Here is a 25,692-nt window from a genome sequence, read left to right as displayed (position 1 = left end):
AGGCTGGGCCTGGTCATTACTGGCACTGGAGACCTCAAAAAAAAAACAGGTTGCTGCTGCAAGTGGAGCTGCTGGACCAGTATGTGACACTCTTCTCTCTGGACCTAACCTACCAAGATAATGCCCCAGTATTAGTCATTGATACAGTCTGGTGGAGGTGCCGTCTTTCAGATGAAACATTAAACAGAGATCACTCAGGTAATGCTATTTTTAAGTGGTGGATGATGTGGATCCCCTCCTCTAGTCCTTCAGGACAGGAAGGGATGTACGGATACAAGGGATTATTATTCTATTTTTAACTTTGTTTTATTTTTATCTTTGTCACAGTCTGCTGATGTAAAACATGCAGATTGACCTCACGTCTGCTGACTGTTTTTCTTACAGAGATTATTCAGATGCTCGTAAAATTGTCATCTGGATATTGCAGTTGAGGATTGTTAAGGTTTTTTTGGGCTACAGAGTGGCTCAGCCATTAAACTCACTTGTTCAGGGTGCAGGTTGAACTCTAGAGCCCAGACTTTGCTATTTTGGATTTTCAAACTTTGTGCACTTTTGTCACATATGAGATTAGCTGGTCGACTCTTTTGTAATAAATTGTGTGACATTGTAAGATAATCCCATCTTTATAGCAACCTTTTCTATTTATCAGTAAATTGAAATTCATTTTTTTTGTAAAAGGAAGGCAATATAAAGGGTGGCTCACAAGTAACCATTAAAGGTGTTCATGCAGTTCACGTTTTGAGTTTTTATAGTCTACACACTCTAGGTTCAAGCAAGTTTAGGCCGTGTCTTTTTCAATTATAACCAAGACATAGCATGACATGGCAGGAGGCTGTGACAAGGACATCGTGTGACTAAGATGACAGGAGGTCAGTTTGGCCTGCCAGCGCAGCAATGACCTCTGTACGCTTCTGGGCACCTGAGAACTCTCAGTGTCATCACTCCGCTGATTAGAGTACTGATGTCCTGTAAAGCACTAGGGAGCTTACAGCAAGTGAGCACAAGCAGCTTGACAGTGGGCACATCAGAGGAGAAAATTCATGGTCTTCATTCTGGCCTTGCTAGTGAAGCGATTAAAGCTGATGAACAATTAATAATTCACAAACAGGAGGATAGAAAATTAGAATAAAGGAGGACGTTAATCAGTCTCAACAAGTAATATTTTGATAGAATACCAAAAGTGAAAGATCAGCTCTCAAAGATGTTTTTTTTAATACTTTGCTTTTATAATTATAGTCTGTATATAGGATTGAGGAAGGTCAAGACTTTGTTTGAATTTAACAGTTTTGAATTTGTTTGTCCTTCGTCATACGACACATACAACAAGAATGGAAATGTTGAATAAATCAAATTTAATGTGCATAGTAAAGAAGTATTTTGGTTGTGAATTTGCTGAGGTAGACTATTTTCCAGTGTCCAAGATCAAACCCACGTCTGTCTTATTTAGTGAGGTGTAGCTTTAACTGGGGCAGTGGGAAACTCCTACATTAAAATCAACAGAGCAATGATCGTTTTGTAAGCTAATGAAACTAAATGTGACAAAGTCATTTATGGGTGAGCAAGTCACAATTAGAAACATTTGAACTGCAGTTATTGGATTTGTGCCAACAACATTAACTAAATCTAATTTAAATTAATTCAAATTCTGGTAATTGCTGTCAGTAGCTAAATGCAGTCTGGAATCTTATAAAGAAAATACCACTTTATAAGAATAAATATAGCCTGACGTTACATACTTGTTTGTCAGCATATTCATACATACATTCATACATCAATCATTCTTTAGAAAAAAGGCATTCTCTTGCATTATTTAATAACTTGTCTTTCTTGTCCTTGGTTCAGTAATCCCTGTGATCATTTCAGCTAAAATGGGTGTATAGAGGTTATTTTATAGGGGTGTTCCAAAGCTCCCACAGCCTAATTTAAGGAATGAGTGACCAAAACCTCAAGACTTCATTGGGAGTAACACTACAACAAAGGAGTCAGGAGAAATGGAAAGCACTTAAGACACACAAACTGGACTGGGGTATCTCACTGTAATACTGGCAGCTACTAGCATACTACTTTTTCATTTCTTTTGCTGTTTTCCCTCATAGGCAAAGCAACTGCATTGTACTGTAGTTACTTCCCATCCATTAGGATGGGATACATCCACTGTATTAGCAACCTCTACCTATTATGTTGCCACCCAGATCACTGCTTCTGCAGGTGGAGGTTTGTGATGTCACTGGGTGTGTGTATTATCTTTTCCAGCTAGAGATAGGAGCCTTGATGCACACCTTTATAATTTCTACATTTCCTTCATGGATACAGTGTTGAGATAATTAGTGATCCTGCATTAAAACTGTGTAAATTACAATTTCTTACCAGGATAGCTTTGTTTAACCAAAACCATCTTTTTCTGTAATAACCAGAAGGATTTTCAGTTACCAAGTCAATGTTTTTTGAGATGCAAGGGTGTATGAAGTTGAAAGAAAATGAGTAATGAATAAGTCAGTGTGTAGTTAAATAATTAATAAGTTAACAAGGAGTTTGGGCATCCTTGTCCTACAGTATATAATGGTCAGAAACTTTTTGAAATTGGTCCTTACTACAAAGGTTAGTGGAAACATGTCATGCCATAATTAAAAGAGATTTCAGAGCAGCTCAGAAAGAGTAGGTCATGCTCATCAGTCTGGAGAATGTTATAAAACCAGTCCTAAACATTTGGGGCTCCATTTATCTATTGTTGGAAAGACAGTGTCAATGGAAAATATTTATATAAAAATACCATCGTGACTCTGCCAGAACTAGTCATCCTGCCAAGATCTTCCCAAAAGCAAACTCATCCAGAAAGTCACAAAGAACCCCAGAGCAACATTTAAGGATCTGTAGACCTCTCTCACTGTGGCTAATGTCAGTGTTCATACCTCAACCATAAGGAAAAGCCTGAATGGGAATGGTTTTCATGAGAGGATAGCCAAAAACCATTGCTCTTGATAAAGAACGTTACCCCCATCTAAATTTTGCTGAGAGCACCTCAATGATTTACAAGATTATCTGAATTATGTTTTCTGAACAGACAAGGCCAAAGTTTAAGTTTTTGGCCTTCCAATAGAAATATTTATCCTGATCATCATGAACGGTGGTGGGAGTGTAATGGCTTTGGGAGTGTAATTGGCTTTGCTGCCTCAGGATCGGTTTGCCATCATTCATGAATCCATGTATTTGGCATTATATCGGCAAGTTCAGGAGGAGAATGTCAGGTGATTAGTTCAACAGCTGAAGGTGAGCCTAAAGTTGTAACGATGCGTAGGTCAGGACCCTATGCGGACAGTAAAATCCGGAAGAGACTGGAGAAGGGCAACAGGTAAACACTACAGGATCAGGATGGGATGACTGACAGGGGGGCGTGACGGCAGTGTTCCAGGGGGGCTTGGCACAGGCGAACAAGTCCAAAACTATCCAGAAGGGGAAACCAGGAAGCAGTCCAAAAGTCCATACCCGGGAGATCCATCCGAAACAAGAACTAGACAAGGATAAAAAACGGAATGGGATCCAGTGCAGGGAGAGGGAATAAAAATGGGATCAAGAGGCCAGGTGCTCTGAGCCCCGGACTCAGCCAAGATGCCGATAGGAGACCTATGCCCTCAAGCCGTGGATGTAGGGCGACATGGTGGTAGGTGGGCCTTAGGGCGTCTGTCTTCCAATGCGGAGCCTGGATTAGAGTGAGCGCCCCCCTTAAATAAGCATGGGCAGGATTGGTGTCAGGTGCACATGATCAACTAAAATGTGAAAGAGCGGGAGCGCTCTTAAGAGGAAGGAATTACGATCGTGACAAAAGTAGCTCATGCAGGAAGACAATGGTCCCAAACATACAGGCGGATCTATAACTGAATGTCTGAGGAAGAAATTTTGTATCTCTGGATTGGCCAAGTGAAAGGCCAGACCTAAACCCCAGTCAAATGTAATAGCAGGTCTCAAAGTGAACTGTTTATGCAAATAAACTCTCACATGCCACCAACCTAAAGCAGTTCTGTAAGGAAGAACCAGACAAAATTCCTAAAAGATGATGCAAGAGACTGATGAACCTTTACAGTAAAGGTCTTGCTGAAGTCATTGTGGCTCAAGAGGTGCCACCAGTTATTAATCTCAGATTATCTTTTATTAATGTCTTTATGAAGATCTAATTATGTTTTAGATCTAAAATATACAAGAATATGACCAAACTAGGACATTCACAAACATTTTCTGAGCATTTTAGCTATATACAGTACAATGAGCATGCTTTCTGATGCTAATTGTGAAACAGACACTTCTCATTATTCATATCGCTGGTGAATGAATATCTCTACCGAACCTGTTACTAATAAAGACCTACATAATTTCCAGAAAACAGAGATTACCCATAAATGCCTAGAAGAGTTTGGATAGCTCCTTCACAAAAGAGTTTATAGGAAAACAGAAGAGTTGTTGTCTTGTCTAATCAACTCTTATCTAAACCACATGATGGTATTATTACTGTATTTAACTTAACTGATTGCTTAAGGAATGTTAAATAAACAGAAAATATGAAGATTGAAAAATGATTTTTCATTCAAGCTTGGCAAGGTTTAACCCCCAAAACATCCTCTAACTATCTTTTTCTATCTTAATTCAAACAGACAAAATATGGCACTGTCATTTGCAGTGAGTGGAAAATAAAGGATTTTTTCTACCCACAGGATATGTTTACAAATATTACTCTGTAGTCACAAGTGGGCACAGCACATTTGCCAAAATACACTGAAACAGTGGCCTTTTCCACCATTTTATTTCTGCCAGGCCCTAAAAGGCATAAATGGACATCGGCTCTTAATCGAAAATATATTTGGGTGCTAGAGTTTTTTTATATCAGTGATATAAAAGTATCCAGTGAGGTTTATTATTGCTGTTATTGCTCACCAAGAAATATATTGGAAAATATAATTTAGGATTTGGTGAATGTCTGTGGCCTCTGAGAACTACTGTAGTTTCCGGTAGGGTTTCTTTAAAAAAAAACATCGCTCACATCCTGGAGAAAGGGTTAGATGTGTCTGTTAGCAAATTGTTTCAATAGAGTATCTGGGAGCTTGGGTGAAACAGAAACCACAAGCCCCTGCAGTCATAAAAGGCTGGCAATATGCCCCCTAACTGTAGACTCACTATTTAGAGCACAAATAAGGTCATAGTCCAGGAACCAAACAGAAGTTCGTACTACCTGAATTTAGTGTGTTCTTGCAATAAAAAAGATGCCTGTACTTTTAGAAGTTATGAAAATTACAATAAAATGAAACAATCTATAATGTTGTTGACACTAAGGAGACATATACGTAATCTTTGGTATTACATAAATGTATAGAATACGGTACAGTATATAGGAAAAATAGGAAAAATAGAAATTAATGAAACAAATTAGAATGGACTCCAAATAACTTCAGTATGTTTCAATTTTTTTAATTCTGTGTAACAATTTGGGTTGCTGTTTGAATTTTCATGAACATGTTCTTATACAGTATGTACAGTAGATGTGCATTTATATGCTCCTGACCTGTGTAGAAATAACCATGCAGTATGTAGAATGTGGCGAAGCTAAATTTGAGTGTTTAATTTAATCATTTAACTAATCATTTTGGAAATATTTAATTATTTTTTATATACAATTCTGGGCAGTTTTATATGTTGCAAAGTCCAAGTTACTGTGTATTTTATAGGTACAGTTTGCAGGTACACATTGAAATATATATCAAAAGACTGCTGTTTTTTTTTTACTTTGAAATGGTGGACCGCTATAATTGCATTATACACTTGCCCAATAAATATTTGTTACACCTGGTGAATGGCTTTTTGAAGCATTTGTATGCTGAGTCTATTAATGTCAAGATCAAGAGCAGCCATAGGGCTGAAAGAAAAACCATCATGCTCAAACGAATGCAAATTTGGAAAGAGAAATTATTTTCTGACTTCTGTGTTTTTGTAATTAAATAAGGTGGTCATAGCATACACACAGTGGCTTCAGTAATTATTTCTGTTCCTGGTATACATAGTAATTATTTCTATTCCTGGCTTACATAGTAATAGAGATGTGTTCCTGGCATTGAAGCACTGTTCGTTTTCCGTGCCAAAGAATGGGTTTGCACCTCAGTTACTTCGGCTGTTTTAGCAGCTGCTTGCTTGTTATCTAAAGGTAAGGTTTCCCAATTCCGGACAGTTCAGTGCAGACACGTAGCTTTCATCTGCTCTCTTCTGGGACTGGCATACTTATCTGTTTTATCTCATATTAGGCAGCCATTGCAAAAATAAATCCCAGGGAGTCACCTTAATCAACTTTCAAAGATTTAATTTGTTGCGTAAGCTTGTCAGACATGAGTAATTACACGTCAGTTACTTTTTGGCAGCTAACTAGAGGGTGGCCCAGGTCACTGTATATACTGTAAGTGTAATTACAAAAACAGATGTAGTGCAGATTTGATGGAAGGTAACAATAAATCATTTGTCACTAATAAAGATTATACAGCTATTTTTTCTACTTTTTGGTAACTGCCAAATAAACGAATTAAGAGATCATGTGAAATGTGGGTAATGTTGCAACTCTCTCAAAGATGTCAAACTCTTCTGCACAGGCTCTTTTTGTAATGAGTTTTAAATCATTGGCAAACACATTCCCATATGGATTGTTCTTTCTCTGACTGGTTTCCAAAATTTGCATTTTACTGCAAAACAATATTGAAAACTACTGTGTCAGTACAGTGCATTTTTTCATTTAAATATACAGAATTGCAAACTATCTAAATTGCTTATCAGACTCCATTAGGTGTTTTTGGATCAGACAGTGGGTCTAGAAACCAGCCTATGGCAGCCCAGAAGCATTTGCTGAAATAACATTTGGTTGGTTTTATAAAGTACACCCATATTTCTCACTGATAAGGTAAAAGGCTTAGGAAAAAAATAATTGCTGTTCTGTGTTAAATTTGTACTTTTCTCGCCTACGCTATTCGCTCTTTAACTTGAACTTCTTGCACAGAACATTAGGCAGAACAAAAGCGTACATCTCATTAAATTTAAATCTACAGGTCACGCTGTATCTTTAAAAGCAGATAATATTTTATCGGATTTTTCAGAAGCTGTATTCTGCAATGCCACAAATTCCTAACAGACTTCAACAAATCCAGTGACTTCTTAGACATCTTAGTACAGCCACAGGTGGGGTCCTGTTACTCTCCATCATTCCTGTCAAAGAGCAGCTTATATTCCAGGGTGTTGAAAGACTAAGGAGTAAAGAGATCAAGAAATACTTTAAAGGTTCAAAATACTTAAAGATAAAGGGAGACATAAAAAGGAAGGTCAGTTTTTACAGATTCTGTACAAGCACAGATTGCTACATCCATCCATTTTCTAACTGCTTCTTCCAACTCAGAGTCACGGGGGAGCCTGTCCCCGCAAGCAACAGACGATAAACAGGGTAACCCTGGACAGGACTTTTATGTCAGTCCAGACAGACATCCTGACTTGTACCAGTTGCTTGCTGGGATAGGCTCTGGCTCCTCTGCAACCCTGAATTGAATAAGATGGTAAAACATGGATGGATGGATGATGCTTAAGCTTTCTATAACACCAGTCAAATAAGCAACAGCACTGTGGAGATCTGATAACAATAATTGCTTACACTTATATGGCACTTTTCTGGACACTACACTCAAAACACTTTTTGCAGGTAATGGGGACCACCACCACCACCAATGTGAAATGAAAGGCCAAGATAGGCCTGACTGTTGTGGGAAGAGTGCAGTTGAAGAGGGAGGAGGAAAATGTTTCACAATATTCTTGATTATTTGGTTACCGTTCTGTACATTTGTTTCTGCATTAGCAAATTCTGAGCATTTTTGTGTTTTGTAAAGAACATTGCTTGGCCATATTCTTATGTTTTTGCCCTAGTAATTGTGTTGATAAGCTGTGGAACAAAACAAAAAGGTGTTACACATTTTCTGCTGTACTGACTCTCTTAAGAAGGATAACTATTATTTCTGTACTTCTAGTGTTTAAAATGTCATACTGCAAATCTTCCAGGTGTTGTTACCACACACACGTAAGCAGGCTGCAACCATCGCCTATGGCTCCCTCTTCATTAACTTGAATTGTCCAAACATTTTACATTTTTATTTATTTTTTATTTTTATTTTTTATATTTTGGAATAAAAATGGCAAATAGGTTTAAAATAGTAAATATAACATGGCCTGTGTAAGGAGCAATAGGAATTTAGGAGTCATTACTTTCACAGTGCTGTTATGTTTTCATTTTATTTTATATGAAAGTAACGAAGTTCCTTAGATATTGGTGTGATTGATAATAAACGTGCCATAATTAAAAGTGACAGGTACTGCAGTCCTAAAGGGAGAGCACCACCTATTGTACAGATGAGGAATTGCAGAGACTCTAGTGAGTGACCTTATGAATGAGGAACACCAGAAAGTGCATCCTCTTTTTCTACACAACTCCAAAACACAATTATATATCAGGATCTGCCATTCTGTATAAATACAGAATAATTAATAAAAAAAAATTCTAATGAAAGAGGATAATTAAAAGAAAACCCATCACAACCTTCATTATAGGAGACAATGTATATTCACACACTGCCCAGAAGCTCACTCTATTTTTCTGGGTTTGATCTTGGCATCCAGCATATTATGTAAAATTACAGCTTATAACATCACATAGGAATCACATTTAGGAAATAAAGACGATTTTGTCTGAGTGTAACGGGGGGCCGTCCAAGGTTCCCGCAAAGCGTAGTTCAGGACCCTATGCAGACGGTATAATCTGGAAGTAAGTGGAGAAGGACAATAGGGAAGAGACATAGAGGATCAGGATGGGTTGACAGACAGGGGGGCGTGACTACAGGGATCCAGTGCTCAGGGGGCGTGGCGATGGCAAACAAGTTCAGGCAGTCAAAGGTGAATCTGGGGCCAAAGTCCAAAACTTTTGAATTTGCGGATCCATCAAAGGCGAAACAAACACAGTTAAAAACCCGGAACGGGGTCTGGAACAGGGACTGGGAATAAAATGAGGGTAACGAGGCCATGCGCTCCGAGCCCCGGACTGAGATAGTAAGGACATCGTGATGAAGCCTATGCTGTCGGGTCTCTCCCATGGGTAGGTGGGCTTCCGGGCTGAGTCAATACTGAGCCAGACATAGCGGGAGCACCCGCCTTACATAAATATGGGTAAACAGGGGACAGGTGCACAAAATGTACTAGAATATGAAAGAGTCGGAGTCCCCTCTAGAGGAGGGATTCCGATCGTGACGCTGGGAAAGATTTCTCATAGAATGAATTTATTTCACTGTTAAACGGTAGAAATATTATGTGTGCTTTGATATAGTTTCATTCTTTTGTATCTTTAATTTCAATTTTACAGTATTTAAAAACATGTTTTAAGTGTTATAAATGTGTAATCCACTGCCTGTTTAATTCTTGATTTGGAGCTCAGTTTCACTCACTAATGGAACGCCTTGTTCAAACTGTAGTAATGCAGTCATACAGTATACAGTACGTCTGATGAGCCTACACACAATGAACTAGATGAATACACTTAGTTTTCTGAACTGTTAAACTAATCCTTGAGCCTTTTTTTTGTCCTTTATATAAAAAACATATTGGTGAAAAATGAAGCAGATGTTTAAAACCCAGAGTAGTTTGGAGAATTCCTGAAATAAAAATCATAACGTGGTAAACAAAAGTGAAATTAATATGTTGTCTTTTGTCTTTGTCTGTTGTCTTTGGGCTGAGAACATGTATTCCTATAATTCCTAACACATCATAGAAGGCTGAAAATGTGTTATTATACACAATGGAGCAGTGTGGCTATGTTAGCTCAATAATGTCTGTTAGCTTTAATTTGTGTTACTGTCTGCCCTGTGTCTAATTCAATGTGTGCAACTTGTTTCCTCATAAACCTTACTGGCACTGGAATATACTGTATACTCTAATTTAAACTCCAAATCACTCTATCTTTGGAAATATGTGCTTAGGGTCCTTATTTGAATGAGGCTTTTGTACCGTATTACATAAACTCGTTATTCTCAAAATGCAGGTGGTCTTTGAGAATTGAAGCATATGAGTCGTGATAATCTATGAAATAAATAAGTGATGAATTTGGCACTCACTTCACCCACATAAAAACTGTGAATTGAATTGGGATCAAATTATCATCACAGGGACTCAGGCTCTATGTGGCTATACAGTATCAACAGAATGAAGAGGCTCGTTTGTGAAATAATACCGTAAAAAATTACACAATGAGATGCTCAGGTTACAAAGTAGGATTTTTTTGGCTATTTTTTTGAGCTAATGATTTTACCATGATCTGCTTTCATAGATGTTGTAGTATAAATGTACAGGCTAATCACATCATGAACCACAGAGATCTAAAAATATGTACTACCTAACATACAGACTAAGTAATGTTCTTCAAGAAAATTTCCCTTATGATCTTTATGGTTAATAGCGGTTTCTCATTTTGTTTTCCAGCACACCACAGTGCTACCTTTTATCTTAATTGAGATGAGAACAACACACCATCGCTATCCCAGCAGGCTGTGTGGGCTGGTAGCAGTCTGCAGCTTTGCCATCGGATATGTACTATGGTAAGATCTTAATCTGCAATTCATGCTCACTTTTGCTCTAAATAAGAGTTGCTGTTTTTGTTTGCATGTGTGTATTATGTAATTCACTATGCTTCAGGTTTGTATGTTTTTATCAACAGTTTTCTTAGTATTCTTTGGCTGCCAATACCATTTAGCACATCCTGTACCCTCTGCTATAGTTCTCTAACCATGGGGAAATCTCCAACAACGACCCCATCTAAACAGCACCGCTACTGAATCCTGCTCATTACATATATTACATGTATGGAAAAGTCTAGAATGTCAGCTAGAAATTATTGGATAACAATCTGATTCTGAAATACAGATGTATCCGCAAAATGTATGCAGTGTTCTGATGTGCCTTGGTTTTCATGGTTCCCTTTAATGTTTGGTGACAGCTGGGTACAGATACCCAGTGACTAACAGGCAGAAGGATCTATTAGAGATCCTGTGGGGATAATGTGAGGCACTATCATCTATTCCCAGGCACATTTACTTTTTGAAATGTGTCTAGTATTGAGAGGAGCTCCAGAGAACAACTACTGGAAAAACCTGGGAAATACAGTTCTGCTTACAAGTAGGTTGTTCAGATCGCAAAGCTCATTATAATTGTCATATACTATGACAAACCAATCCATCTTCGCAAATCCCAAATCTTTCAAATGGGACAAACTAAGCACTCCCAAAAGTTTTGTTCTAGTTTTTGGTGATTGAGTATTATCATTTTAAGAAATAGGTGCATACAGTACAAATGTGTTTGTTCTTAAAGGTTTTTCTGGAGATAAACACTGTATCCCTGTTACCTCACACATTGCTCCCAGGAGCAGTCATGCTTTTGACCACTTTTTGTATGGCAGATATGGAAACACATTTAATCCCTGGTGTTCAGATTTTGTGCAGTGTAAAAGAACCTACATTCCTCTGCTTTAACGGTTTTTAAAAAGATGTATAACTTGACTTGACAGATTTGACACAAAGTGTTATTGGTGATGTGAGTATACCTGAAATGGAAGAATTGTGGTTTTCATCGCTGTAGCTAGATGTGAAACCCATTCAGTCCTTATCCCTTAGAAATTAAAAGGATTAAATAAAAAAGCTTGTAGAACTCCATGGATTTGTCTTGCTTACGAAATAGAGAAGTAAGGTAAATCCATACACAGTGTTACATGGGATTACAGAGTCCGGATGATTGGAGAAGCAGTAGTAAGCTTCAAACAGGATAATTTCAGATTCACAAGGTACTGCCTTAGTATATGTGTCAGATATGAGCACAGCTCTCGATTTCTGTCAAGACAATACCATTATTTTTTATTTTAAAAATATTATTTATGCAGGCGGCAGTGAAAAGTTTATTGAATTATTGAATTTTCTTCTTCTGTTAGTCATTCTCTTTCGGAAAGTTCATAGGTTTTAAGATGTCTTGGGTAATACAGAAATAGAATGACAGTCCTGTCAAATGGTTACTGTACATCATTGTTTGATTCTTGGTTTGATGTGTTTTATATCAACATTGAAAATCAAAAGAGCTGTTATATTAAGAGATTGTTATTTTCTCATTTCGATTTTTTTCCAAATGTAGGAATCCCGGTAAAAATATATGTTTTTGCTGGTACAGTAAAATGAATAAACTGTATTTAATACTATATTTTTAACTGCATTTTTCCATAACTGTTATGAAGTTATTTTTAATTAAAAGGGTCAGACCCTAATCTCACCCACTTCCACTTATCTAAATATAAATCTGACATTTCTTCTGTGCCCTTTTCCTCATTTTATTTCCCATGATACCATTCAGTGCTCACCCTTGCAAGAGACAGACCTTTCTGTGCAACTCTCTGTACCTCCCATCTTCAACCTGCTCAAAGGAAGCCATCCCCTATACTCCTGCCATCTCGGCAAGCCACAAGAACACCAGCCCGGTTCAGAAGCTGGATTTCTTCTAGAATCGAACCCTCCCCAGAACTCCAGTTCCCATTCGCTGTCGCCTCTAAGTATCGTCACACTGTTTTCATCTACTTCCCCATCTCTGGAACTCTCCACAGCGACCAGCACTATCACTCTCCTGCTCTCCATGTTCCTGAGTCCACTCTCCCAAATGGTTGCCTTTCTCACTTCAACTTTCTCACTTCCCATCTCAGCAGCACCAGTCTGCTCCCAACTAATCCAAAAACCAGATCCATCTGCAGTCCTACACCTCTTCTCCCAGCGCATCTTTTTTCCAAGTCAGACACAAAAGACAGCCCTGTTCGGACAACATGGAAATCGACCTGCTCGCTGGAGTCACCAAGCACTTCCTTCTCCTTCGGCCCTTCATGATGATGTCATCCCTCCATGGAGTTCCAGAGCAAGCACTCCCCTGGGACCTCTCTCTCTCCTCTCCCAGATATTCATATGCATCCATGTCCTCTAATCCCATCCTTTATCTCCAGCCTTCATTCTCTCTTGTCCCTTCTGAGAGTCCCTCCCTGGGCTGCTCTTTTCATTCATTAATAACATGAATTTTCTGTTCTTTCCCCCCTTTTCATCACCTGGCAAGTTCTCATCCTTTCCCTTTGATGTCAAGAACTGTCTATAGAGACATTCAATATTTGAAGTGGATGCAAGATCCACAGTGCCTGACATGAGAGTTTGTACTGACTGGAGAAATTACATCCCTCACTGCCTACTTCAGGGCACCCTGCAGACCTGCAGGAGTCTGTGTTTTCCATAAGGTCGAGAGGACGCTGACACAACCAGTCCTAACCCAGGTCTGGCAGCACTCAGCCAATGACACTGTTGGGAAACAGAGTGTGACACTGTTTGGGAAATTTCAGTCCTAGTCATCTGCTGACATGATTGAGGCTACACCTTGCAACATTAAAAATGAAGGAAAAACATTGTAACTATTATTATAACAATTGGAAAAGACTAGAATATGTGTGCTAGAGTAGGGCTAGGTTGTGTGTCTAGTCCCATATTCATATTTCGTATGAATTCGTATTTTGTATTGTTTTATTTTGTAAAAAGAAAATGCTTAGACAGTGTGGAAAATCTGTTAGTAACATGACTCAGGGGACCTTCACAAATGAATCACTATAAACACCTGGAACATAATGTCCAGGAGGTTTCCAGGCTTTAGAGACCAAAAAAAAAAAAAAACAAGCAAAAGATTAATGAACAATACTTCTACAAACAAATATGAAAGAATGGTTACAACCACACATCAACACCTAATAACATTACCTGAAACGAAACTTCTGACTACAATAACAATTTGCACTGTGATACCCTATTCAACATTCTATTCAATCCCTTATACCGGATTCACAGACAAACCAATAATCAAGCAGTGTGAGAATGCACCTTCCAAATCTTCATTTGAGTATACACAACAACTGACTTTGAGGCCGTATTGTCCTCTGGCCTCTAGTGGCAGGCTCATGGTTATTGCATTCCTTGCATGGGACAACCTGCCTTATAAGGCTTATCTTTAATTTATTGTCCTTTTCTGGGCCAAGGCCAAATCAAAACTTTGGCCGTCATCGACAGAATCACAAATTACAAACCCATGCTTTGGTAGAGACTTTCCTATGGGTACAAGAAAGAGGCTTGTTTCAAACAATAAGTCATCATCAAGTACAAGGATGGTAATTTGTGTATTACTGGAATGCTGAATTTTTTATTTGTTCTGGGCCCTAGGCAGCTCATTGTTTGGCAGTCCAGGTCTGATTCACAATCCTGACATTCTTGACATAGTCAATACATGTGGGTTGTCATCTTCAGTGTATAATTATAGAATGTTTATTGCAGTTTGGTTTTTCAAACTTTCCCTGAAACCACAGAGGAGTTAATCTTATTGGTAATTAAGGGAAAAAATGTATAACATGAAATCCCCTTTCATTTTTTTATTATTTTACTGTTGTGTTTGATGCACATGTGCATCTCTTGGGGTTAAACTGAAACTGTGAGCATTGTGAGCACGATTTTCTCAATTGCAAAAGCAGCATTGCTGAAACCACATGGAGAACTCTCAGAACAGATCACTTGTGAAACTGCTCACATATTTCACTGCAACATTGCAAAATGTAACAATCACAGCAGCAGGATTTCCATAAAGCAATTTTGGGGATTTAACAGTTTTTCTCGACTGCTTGAGCACATTTACCGAAACAGAATTCACTTCTTCAAAACAATTAACATGCAGCCTCAAAGTGAAACACATTGGACAAAATGACACATTCCATTAGCAAAATGCACTGAGACTCTCAAAACATTAAATACATGACAGAAAATATTTCAATTCAATTCATCTCAACTATATTTGTCATTATACTTACACAGGTGCATAGTATAATGAAAGTGTTTCTCATTAGTCTCTCAGGTGCAGTATAGAGTATATATAGAACAGCAGACAAGACAATAGACGGAAAATACAATAACAATACCAGTGTAAACAACAGTATGGTACCAGTGTGACAGTACCCATGTTAAAAACTGTGCAAAAGTACACAAACAGAGCAAACAGTGCAAAATAATATGGCGATTATCAAATAGCACAACTACAATCAAGTAGTTTTAAGTTCAAGTTCAGCTTACATTCAATTGTCGGAGGTATGGTGTATGTAGTGGTATAGGAGTACAGTCGTTGTGAGGAACAGGAAGAAGTGAGAAGAGATCATAGTTTGGTTGGGTGGGAGTGGGGGGGTCACCAGATTGACAGCTCTGGGGAAGAAGCTATTTTGGAGTCTAGTGTGTGACTGGAACATCCAGAACTTCTACCTGGTGGTAAGGGGACAAACAAGTTCTGACTCGGGTAAATGAGGTCAGTCATAATTGTGGTGGCTTTTTTCAGACTTCTGGTGTTGTAGATTTCCTGGATGGATGGTAAGGCACTGGCGATGATGTGTTGGGCAGTTTTGACCACCCGCTGCAGTGCCTTACGGTCAGATGCGGTGCAGTTGCCATACCAGACTGTGATGCAGCTGGTCAGTATGCTCTCCACCATACATCTGTAGAAGTTGGTGAGGATCCGTGGATGCAGGGATGTTTTCTTCAGCCTTCTCAGGAAGTACAGCCGCTGTTGATGAGACTGGAGGTGTTGAGTGCCCATGTGAGGTCCTCAGTGATGTGATCACCTTGGAATCTGAAGTTGTTCACCATCTCCACCGCAGTCCATTTGATGTAGATTGGGGAGTGGACTTGTCCTTGTCTCCTGACGACAACAATCCAGTACTACCTCCATGAAAACATACAACTTGTTATCCAATGAAGTTACGTTTCAATCAGTTGTTACACAATGGCCTAGTAAATACTAACTACAACCATCCACATACCCTAGAGATGTACTGTATACTTGGTATACTGTAGAGGGTTGTGAATACTGTTTTGCAAAAAATGTGTTTAGCTTTTGCATTGTGTGTGAAAGCAATGAGAAATTAATTCATGTAGGTTGCTGCATCAGCTTGCATAAGCTGCAAAGGAACAAGTAAAGGTTTATTCTATTCTGAAAAGAGAAGAAAATAAACCCAATGTTTCAGCTGTGGAGCTTTCTCCGGGTGTGATAAAGAGAGAAAAAATTGTTCTCATTAGGTTAAGATGGAGATAAAGAGAACCCCAGTAGTTTCATTAAAAGTGTCTAAGCAATCGAGAAAAACTGTAACTTGTTTCTTTTAAGTTGGTTTTCATCATTACATCCATTCTATACGATAATACTCAGAAAAAAATCTCACTACCCAAAAAATCATTACACACATAGAAATGCAAATTTCACAACTTAAGTATCCTGTCACATTTGAGAGATTCAACCTGTGCAAATGAATGCTGCCTTTTTTCACTTGAGCATAAACATATGATAAATGTGCTTGAAATTTAAATATCTAAATTTGAAATATCTGAATAGCTTAATTAGAAATATCTAAATATGATATTTAACACCAGGATCAACATCCTCACATACTTTTGGAAAAGGGTTTGACAGAGCAATGGATCGGGTGTAAGTTCAATTCAAACTGTGTGTCTTGTAAAGACATGGAAGCAAGGAAATGCCATGTTTTTGAGCTACATATTGATTTTATATTTTTCACAGATAATGAAAAAATGCAAACCTCTGTGTTCGGCATCTTACTGTAAAAATGTAAGAACAGTTACAAACGAGAAGAGTCCATTCTGCCCTCGAGCTCATTTTATAATTAGTAGCTACTTGATCCAAGGACCCAAGCATTAATGTGATATAGTAAGTCAGTCAAAGCAGCATTGCTGTATCCGCTTGAACAGAAACACAAAATACTCTGTTCTGTTTCAGAGATTCAAGATAGTAACAAGCTGTCTTATGTTTTCTAAAGAAACATCATAGTAGAAACAACACATTCAATAAATGCTGCAGTGTGAATTTCTCTTAATATCTATAAGGTCAGTGTTAAACTTAATAAAAATTGTGCAGATATACGGAATAAAAGATGCAATTTTAATTGAATTATGTGGGTAGCAACCAACACAGTTCGGCAAAACAGAATTAATGCATCTTGTTTTAATTTAAAGTGTAATTTGGAAAAAATAAAAATCATTACTTAAATTAATTGTATTAAATCACTTTTTCTGTAGGCCTACCAAGAACATGGTTAGACTTTTCCATCAAGGTTAGACTATCATAAAAAAGTCCTCAAACCTAATTTGTGTAATCTGCTTTGGGCAAAAAAATGTTTGTTTTCCTCTTCATCTGGAATGTTAAGTTATTTTAAACACTGTTTTATGATTAGCTGCATTGAATGTCCTAACACATACTTTCATTAAGCGTTTCTATGGCAACAGTGGCTGCACTTCAGTTTATCCTAATAATAATGGGGACAATGGACTGGAAGCCTTTTTATGGGCAAGTAAATACACCACACTGCAGCATCTGAATCACAATGCATGGTGATTCTGCTCAATGAATGATTTTAATCAAGGTTGTCCTGAGTGGTCTGATAGCCTTACACAAATCCTGTACAAAGTGAAACTTGGCTTGTTTTGATGGAGTAACATAGGGTGAATTTAATGAGCTCCACATTTGTTGCACTAGTGTTCCAGGCAGAAAAATAAAAATACAAGCTTTCTAATGGTTCCTAATTCTGGAACACGAGACAAATACTGAAAACGAGTAGCTGAAGGTTTGCACTGGAGGAGTTTTATTTGCATGGGTATGCTTTATGCACTCTAGACTGTTGCAGTCCTTTGTAAGGGATGTTTTAAGGGTGCTGCATTCATTGATGGAAAGGCAATACATAGGTTTTAATGTATTAATCATCGCAAAATGTACAGCATAATTGCACTATGGACTGCATGTGAATCCTTTGTTTCCAAATAGAAGGAAGCCACTTGATCCATTGTGCTGACTTGAATTTCCATTTTTAGAGATCAGACAGGAAATCAATACCATACTGACCCATACTGACAATGTTTTTCATCTGCTTAGCATGTTCTGAAAAAAGGACAACAACAGAAGGTAGCCTTACAGAAATTTAATGAAAAAATATTTTTTGAACAATGCATTGAGGCCAGACAGTACAGATTCATTAGAAAAGAAGCACTAAATTTACTTGATGTGTTGCATACTTTTTCTCTGGAAGTCCACTTCTAGCAATATAATGTAGAAAACTGAAAGATTTTTTTTAAATTAAAACATTGCAAATCAGTTGTGGGTTATTTGGAGTAAAGTTAATTTTGCACTGGCGAAAATAGTTTGGATGTCTTCATTGCATGAATTGTTTGCCCGGAAAGGATTTGATTAAATGTGACAATTTCCTGTATTATCGTAAAAAGCTCATACTGTACATTAGAATAGGGCTGGTGAACTCTGCATTTCCAGCATGGCTCCAGCAAATCCTTAATTATCAGACTGATCTTCAGCATCGAGATTCATTAAGCAATTAATGAAATGGCACAAAATGGACGTACTGTACCATGACTGACTACTTCTGCACTTCAAGGACAGGCCTCCTAATGAAGAGAATTCTCTCACCCTGAAACAAGGGCTTGGTCAGTTCTGTGTTTAGTGGTGAAGGCTAGTTTGTGGTTTGTGTTATAACTATAGCAGCAGTCCATTGGTTCTCAGTCCTGGTCCTAGAGTAGTCTGTGTCTGCTGGTTCTTTTTCTAAATGGACCTTTAACCACAAGAGCTTTTTGGTGCCTGTAACTGATCTGCTTGATCTTTAGACTTTTTCTGCACTCAGGCCTTGGTCCCTGGTTAGAGTACATTATTTTCCACAATTCCAGTTCATAGAACTTTGTTCACTCTCACCTGAATGGTCTAATTAAGATGTTTTTTTGTCAAAACGGTTCTTAATAGATAAGTGATTGATTATGACCAGACAGAGGTAGGAATGACACTACCTCTGTCTGGCCTCTCCTGTATCAGGCAAGTCCCACAGTGAGGCACTATTTTTTCTTCTGCTTAAGAGCGATTGGTTATATTTCAACCAACACTCCTGAATGATGGCAGTCCTGAAGTTGATTATTTAGTACTGGACACCACTTCCCAGTCTTTTTGCAAATGTGCAAAAATTTGAAAGCAAATTAAAAAACAATTTCAAATTGAAGACTGATATCGATTGGGCTGTAAATAAGATCTCAGATGGAGCAAAAACCAGAAGGCACAGGAATTAGCCAGGATAAGAACTGAGAACTATTCCAGTGGGTTATTTATGAAATCAAAGCCTGAGTGCAGATAAAGTCTAAACCTTAAACCCGCAAGCAGGACCAGTCACATACAGTACACCTGGTCAGATAGCTCTGGTGATTGAGGGTCCAGTTGGACTAATAGCCAGCAGACTCTTGGGAACAAGACTGGCTAGGAAAATGCATATATGAAGGGTTTACATTTTAATGATATGGTGTTCTGAAAGGTATACAGTATTTTGTCATGACTACACAGAAAGCTTTTCCTGTTGGACCCTTTAACTCTCAGTTAGATACACTTCCGAAACTACACTGACGATAATGTGGAGGGAAATAAAATTTGCGACAACCTTTGAAAGTCATGTCTCAGGCATCCTAGTCAAGTAGATATACATATGCTTTGAAATCTACTCCGGATAAATGGATATCTGGATGTCATGTTCTTTTTCTTCTCTCTTCCTTTTGCCCCAAGGATGTGCTGGGTTCACCATGTCACCGGCGTGTGGGTCTATCCTTTACTGGATCGAATTGGTCCCATTGCCAAGATCATCTTCTTCACATTACTAACCGCTTTAATTAATGTCTACTATATTCTCGGGGAAATCCTGAACAGCTATATCTGGGATGCACCAAAATGTAAGTTCCTCTCTTTCTCTTTTCCTATTACAAGAAGAAAAAAAGCCAGTAGGCTCAAGGCTGAAGTGAGGTGAGGACAGTGAGTTGCCCAAACACCTGCCAATTCCAGTGTGGTTAGAGGATCTGTTTGCTTATGTTACAGGCACATCAATTGATCCAGTCATTACTAATCCATTGCTAAGTGATGACTTTGCTGATGTAGACACCTGCCATTTTACATTGCAGAAGTGGTTGTGGTTACAAGCAGGATTGTTTTAGATACCAGTTTTCTCTTGACAATCATCTGTTCAATACAAGACTAACCCAAACACCATTTTATTTATGCATAGCTCTCGATGTATTCAAGCACACTTTACCTCGTGATCTCAGATTATGGTTACAGTTTAGAAATCTAAACCTCATATAAACAAACACGATCCTGTTAAATATTTCCATGTTTTTCATCTGGAAAGTGTTACAGGATGGTTTTGTGTCATGCCTTAAGTGAATGCAAAGAACGAGAAATGCAAGGAAATTAGAAATAAGAAAACGCACCCTTTCAGTTATTTGAAAGAGTTTTTTATAAATGATCTGCTGGCTACAATCAACTGTCACATGACTGGAATGGCATATTTGAATCTAAGAGTCCATTTATTTAAAAACAGTACCAATGGACAGTTGCATGGATTTTAATTTTAATACTGGTTAAACAATTTTACTTCAGGGAATTATTGATTCTTATACAGTAATATTATCTTCTTATGACTTCCAGGTGTTCAGGAAACAGGAAAACCAAAATTGGACTAAGCTTTGGGGCCAAAGAGGAAGTGACAGCTTTTCAGCACTAGACATTCAGACTCGACACTCGACCTAGAAGAAAAAGAGACACAAATAAAAAAAGCCTAATATGGTTAAAACTCTTGAAGAACGTGAAGTGGATTTTTATCTCTGTAGATACACAGAGTTAAGAGTTGTCTAAAGAAAACGGTGTTTTCACCAACAGAATGCTCTGTCCATATTGTTGCATAGTGACAAAGGATTTATAAACAGAGTGAAGAGGAGATGATGGAGGACTCATTTATGAACTGCATACTCGTGTGTTTCATTTACAGGATGTTGGAAACGTACCAGTACAATCATTATTATTACCACATATTTCCAAAATCCAGATATTATATAAAGTTTTATGATGTAGCCTACTGTACATTGTAAATCTTATCTGAACAGGTATGGAATGTAAGATTTTGATCTGCTTTGGCAGACCAAGGAATGTCTTTCCCTTCGAATTATAACTGTTTGCAGCACACGTTACTTTGGTGTATGGGCTTTTGTTTCATTCACTGAGGATTTGCAGTATTTTTGTGGTGTAGCGTCTTTTAAAGCTGTGCGATGAGGTATTGATATGTTCTAAGGCAGCCACACTGAAAGAGTAGCTGATTACCTGCATTTCGTCTTCTTCTGTTGAAATGATGTTGTAATGTTTTCATTGTTTGAAAATTGAAATCTTAAGGTCTTCCAATAAAGGTATTAATTTATCCATGTTGGAGTGTGACCACCAAGCAAAGATGATAGATGATTTTCTTGAGGTGTTTTACTTTTGTCATATTATGAAAATGTATGAAAAGAGGTTTACCCCAACTTCAAAAAACGAAGCTTGTTTAAAATGCACCTGCCGCTAAAATGTGATTTATAGTCTGTATACTACATTACATGACTACATGGGGGAACAGGGTGGTTTTGATTCAACTGAAAAGCAAAATGGCTCGTTTTATGACTTACCGTTTGTCCTGCTTGTTTTCTGGCACTTTTCAGCCACATGTCTGACATGGAAACAACTCAAACATCACAGCTGTTGCAAAAGCTCTCAAACAGACTGTTCTCAATGGAAAAAAGAAAGTGGTTCTTGATATATCCACATACTGTACATAAGCAATACAAAAATTCAAAAAGTTAGGAATCCAAATCTTGGGTATCTTAGAGAGACTGGGGTGGAAAACAGTGATGTTCATTCTGTTTCGGCATAATTACTAAATTCATTTCCATCCCTTAACAGATAAATATCTCCACTTTTATAATACACAACAGGCTGATGTCTAAACATGTTCACCCCCAATGGGTTCTTCTTTTTACTTGTAAAAATGAATTACCGGGGTGGGCATGTATTCCTCCTGATATATCCATTACAAAAATTGCCTATAGTTTAGGTTTCTGCGGAGAGCTATATAAACCATTAAGCTATTTTTGTAAGGATTGGCTTAGGATAGCTAATATGATGGTTTCCCTGAAAACATTACTGTTCTTTCTTTTAATTATTGGAAAGGAACACACACCCTCCCTGGCCACTTCACCATGTGTAGGGAGGATATATCCACCAGCAATCACACTGAAACAGCTTGCTCATCAAATTAACAATAATGTTCTCTCCTCTTCAAAGTCTGTCATATATTTTAATGTGACCACTGTTTGATTGTGCAAAGAATTGAGAGAGCATTATGTTTTCAGATTTTCACAATCACCTTACTCTATCTCTAAAGGTATTCTCATTAAAAGTATTGCTGCAGGTATGAAATTATGCTGAAACAGTTTATGCGAGATGAAATTAATTAAGATAATTACTTTCCAGCTTTTATGCGCTTACACTTCTGATGTGAGTGAGCTAATCAGGCATGTCCTGTTGGTTTTGTTTTTTTGCGACATAGGTAAGAAAATAGTTTCATATTGCAGGAAAAAACAAATAACTATTTGTATTAATGGATGGGTCTTCTCATACAAGTTTTTAAATTCCTCCAAGGCGATGACAGTGTCAATCTGGTGGTCTTCTTCAAAAAGAAGATTGGAATGTGAACACACAAGCAGAAACTATGTGTAAGTACATTTAAAATTGAGACAAGGAGACACTTCTTTCAACCCACTGGACGTCTTCTGAATAAACACAAACCAGATGACACCAGAGGAGACTACATGGAAATACAAAACTAAAAACAGTATAAACTTCTTTACCCAGAGGGTTGTGGGGATGTGGAACAGGTATCCAGCCATCTTATTGAAGATTAGCCTGGCTTCCTGTAAAAAAAAGGTTGAATGAGATCCTCTTATCATTTAACTACCGAACTTGTGGATGGCTCAAATTACCCCCTCTCATTTGTAACTGTTTTTGTGTCCTTTCCAGGGGTCTGTGTAGATAAATGGCCTTGTGAACAACATAGAAAGAATCAGACCTGATTGATTGGTTACCTTGAACATCCAGGACTTGTGTCAGTGACAGGTACACCAGTAACAGGTACACAATAGGTCTGTCAGCAGTGCCTTTATAGATGTATGTCCAGCCAAAAGGGTTAATCTGTTATAATCTGTTATATGCCTTCCCCATGAAGTAATGCCTCCAGCTCAAGCACACAGAAACTGAGAGAGAACAATGAGCAGTGCTCAGGCACATAGATAAACTGAAAAACCTACATTTTTGCTCAGTAATGAAAATCCATTAGGGATGAGACAAGCTATAATATGGATGCAGTTGCAAATTATTAATTTTGCTGATTATTTCCTGTTTCTACCATGTACTAGAACTTAAAGCATATACATGGAGCCACATACAGTAGATGTCATTCCCCAATACCAGGTCTACAGCACCCTTATGCACAACCTCCAAAAACAAACTATGAAAAAATTTGTAAGTTAACTACTGATGATCGGAAAAACATAGTGTACTGTATGCTGACAGACAAATTATTTTGGCAAACTAAAGTAAAAATTAAAAAAATAAAAAGCATGCAGGCTTTTTGCTTTGAAGTTTTCTGAATAACATAATATTTTTTGTAGCTTCAACTACAGTGATTCTCTTGAAACGCAAAACCCCTCTTTGAAAATCGTCCCTGTGGTTTAACATAAAAATACATAAGCTCTTGAAAAACACTCTATTCATCCCTATGGAAAACTGATTAATTCTAATTGTACTCATATATACTGTATATGCAATAGAACCATTCAAAGTGTTGAGAATCCAAGTATTGGGTATCCCAGAGAGGCTGGGATGGAGAATAGTATTGTTCTTTCTTTTTCAGTATAATTCAAATATTCCTTTCCATCACTTAGAAGATAAAGATCTCCTCTTTTATAATGCATAACAGACATTTAAGTCTAAATGTGATCACAACCAATGTGTTCTTCTTTGTACTAGTAAATAGTCACTGTTCTTTTAATTATTGGAACAGAAACAAACACACACCCTCTTTGGCCACTTAGCTTTCCATCTAGTTAATTTAAGGAAAAATGTCTAAGGAAAAATGACTGCACAGTTCCAATGAATTTAAAACTTACTGTACAAGAAAATACTTTTAAAATCAGTAATACTCAAATAAGAAGATGTCACTGTTATACTGTATGTATTTCAAAAGCGAAGCAAGGTTAGATGCTTTTTTTGTAGTCATCTTGATATACATAGTTATGTTAAGTTCATCCTTGTCCTTTGCCTTGTTCAGGCTGTCAAAGAGAATGTGCTCTTAGACTGACCTCTGTTGGGAAACAGAAGTGGTGCACCTAGACTTGAGAATAGGAAGAGCATAGGATTGCAAATGAAAAGAGCTATTCAGCCTTTCTTCCACTTTGGTTGCTATTAGCTTAATGGTCAGAGGACCTTGTCAAGCCAATTCCTGAAGGATCCCAATATGGCCGAACAATATGGGTGAATGATTTGTTCCTAACACCCACTGCACATTGAGTAAAGATGTGCCTCCTATTTTCAGCTCTGAGGCACTCTGTTGTAATTTACACCTGTGTTTTTGGGTCATTAGTTCAATGCTGTCTATAGAGTAATCCATCAGTTTGGTTTAGTCAGCATTTTGAAAGCTTGTCTGTGCTTGGACAGTTTCCTCCCCTGTTCCTACCTGAACAAATTTAGGATACTTTAACATATTGGAGTGATATGGAATTCAACATTGTAAAGCAAGCTTGTGCTAAGGTTTCCAGCTCTCCCGTACCTATCACCACCTATGTGGTGCAACTTTGGTCATAAGCGCTAACGCAACCCTAAATACTCACAAGACAAAAAGCAAAAAGCCTGGTACCAGCTGACTCCATTTCTCCAGCCTTCTCAGGGGCCCTAGGCACAGGAAATGAAACAGCAAGACATATTCTGGACAAGACATATATAAAAACATGATAAAACTATGTTATGTATGAGGATATACCACTAATACAATGTAGATTATGCACAGATGTTGAGCATTTGGTTTACCACTCGGTATAAAGGTCAGTTTTTAGCTGAGCCCTGCAAAACAAAATTGGTTAACATATACCGAACTTCTTTTCTTTGAGTGGGAGATTCACATACAGCAGGTGGAGACTTGTGTTTAAGATGCCCACATATGGTAAGAATATAGCATGCTGAGAACTGAATGCACACTATAGAAGAATAGCTCCGCAAATTAAAGGTTCAGACATTATTAATACTCTTCCTTGATCTATCTCTTGAACCAAAGAAACAAGAGTTCGGGAAGTGAGCTCCACCTTTCAACAGGTCAAAGATACAACAGTCTGGGACTATTTTTTACAGGTGCCTTACAAGTATTTTGGAGCACTAAGGACATCATCAGTAAACCTGTGAAAAGGCAGATATGCATTTTTAATATCTGAAGAAATTTCCTTTTAACACCTGTCAATCTCTCTGGAAATCCAGTTTAGAGAAAGGTTAGCATTCATTTTAAAGAGCAGACCATTCTTTTATTGTGTACACTGTAAGATTACTTCCACAGGCAGATTCATTTCAATTAGTTTGCATTGGTCCATCACGGAGGGGATGACTGAG

General features: G+C 37.8%; 1 protein-coding gene and 1 long non-coding RNA gene across 3 annotated transcripts in view; one reads left to right on the top strand and one right to left on the bottom strand.

The window, feature by feature from the left end:
• Window positions 1-21,441, top strand: part of aig1 (androgen-induced 1 (H. sapiens)) — a 57,382-nt gene extending 35,941 nt beyond the window's left edge. The window contains exons 4-6 of one of the 2 annotated variants that reach the window (XM_015339117.2): window positions 10,528-10,643; window positions 19,747-19,910; window positions 20,662-21,441. In XM_015339117.2, the coding sequence (XP_015194603.1) occupies window positions 10,528-10,643; window positions 19,747-19,910; window positions 20,662-20,696 (315 nt within the window). In that variant the 3' untranslated portion in view covers window positions 20,697-21,441. The other variant, XM_015339118.2, reaches the window with a different exon arrangement.
• A 67-nt stretch (window positions 21,442-21,508) lies between these two features.
• Window positions 21,509-25,631, bottom strand: LOC107075946 (uncharacterized). The gene is made up of 3 exons (XR_001477408.2): window positions 24,927-25,631; window positions 22,890-22,952; window positions 21,509-21,762 (listed from the first exon to the last, which is right to left on the bottom strand). It is a non-coding gene; the product is annotated as an uncharacterized lncRNA (long non-coding RNA).
• Between the last annotated feature and the right edge of the window lie 61 nt (window positions 25,632-25,692).

The sequence above is a fragment of the Lepisosteus oculatus genome, chromosome 2 (assembly GCF_040954835.1).
Source record: "Lepisosteus oculatus isolate fLepOcu1 chromosome 2, fLepOcu1.hap2, whole genome shotgun sequence".
Taxonomy (NCBI): Eukaryota; Metazoa; Chordata; class Actinopteri; order Semionotiformes; family Lepisosteidae; genus Lepisosteus; species Lepisosteus oculatus.
The sequence above is the reverse complement of the archived record's forward strand: the minus strand, read 5'-3'. Positions and strand labels throughout refer to the sequence as shown.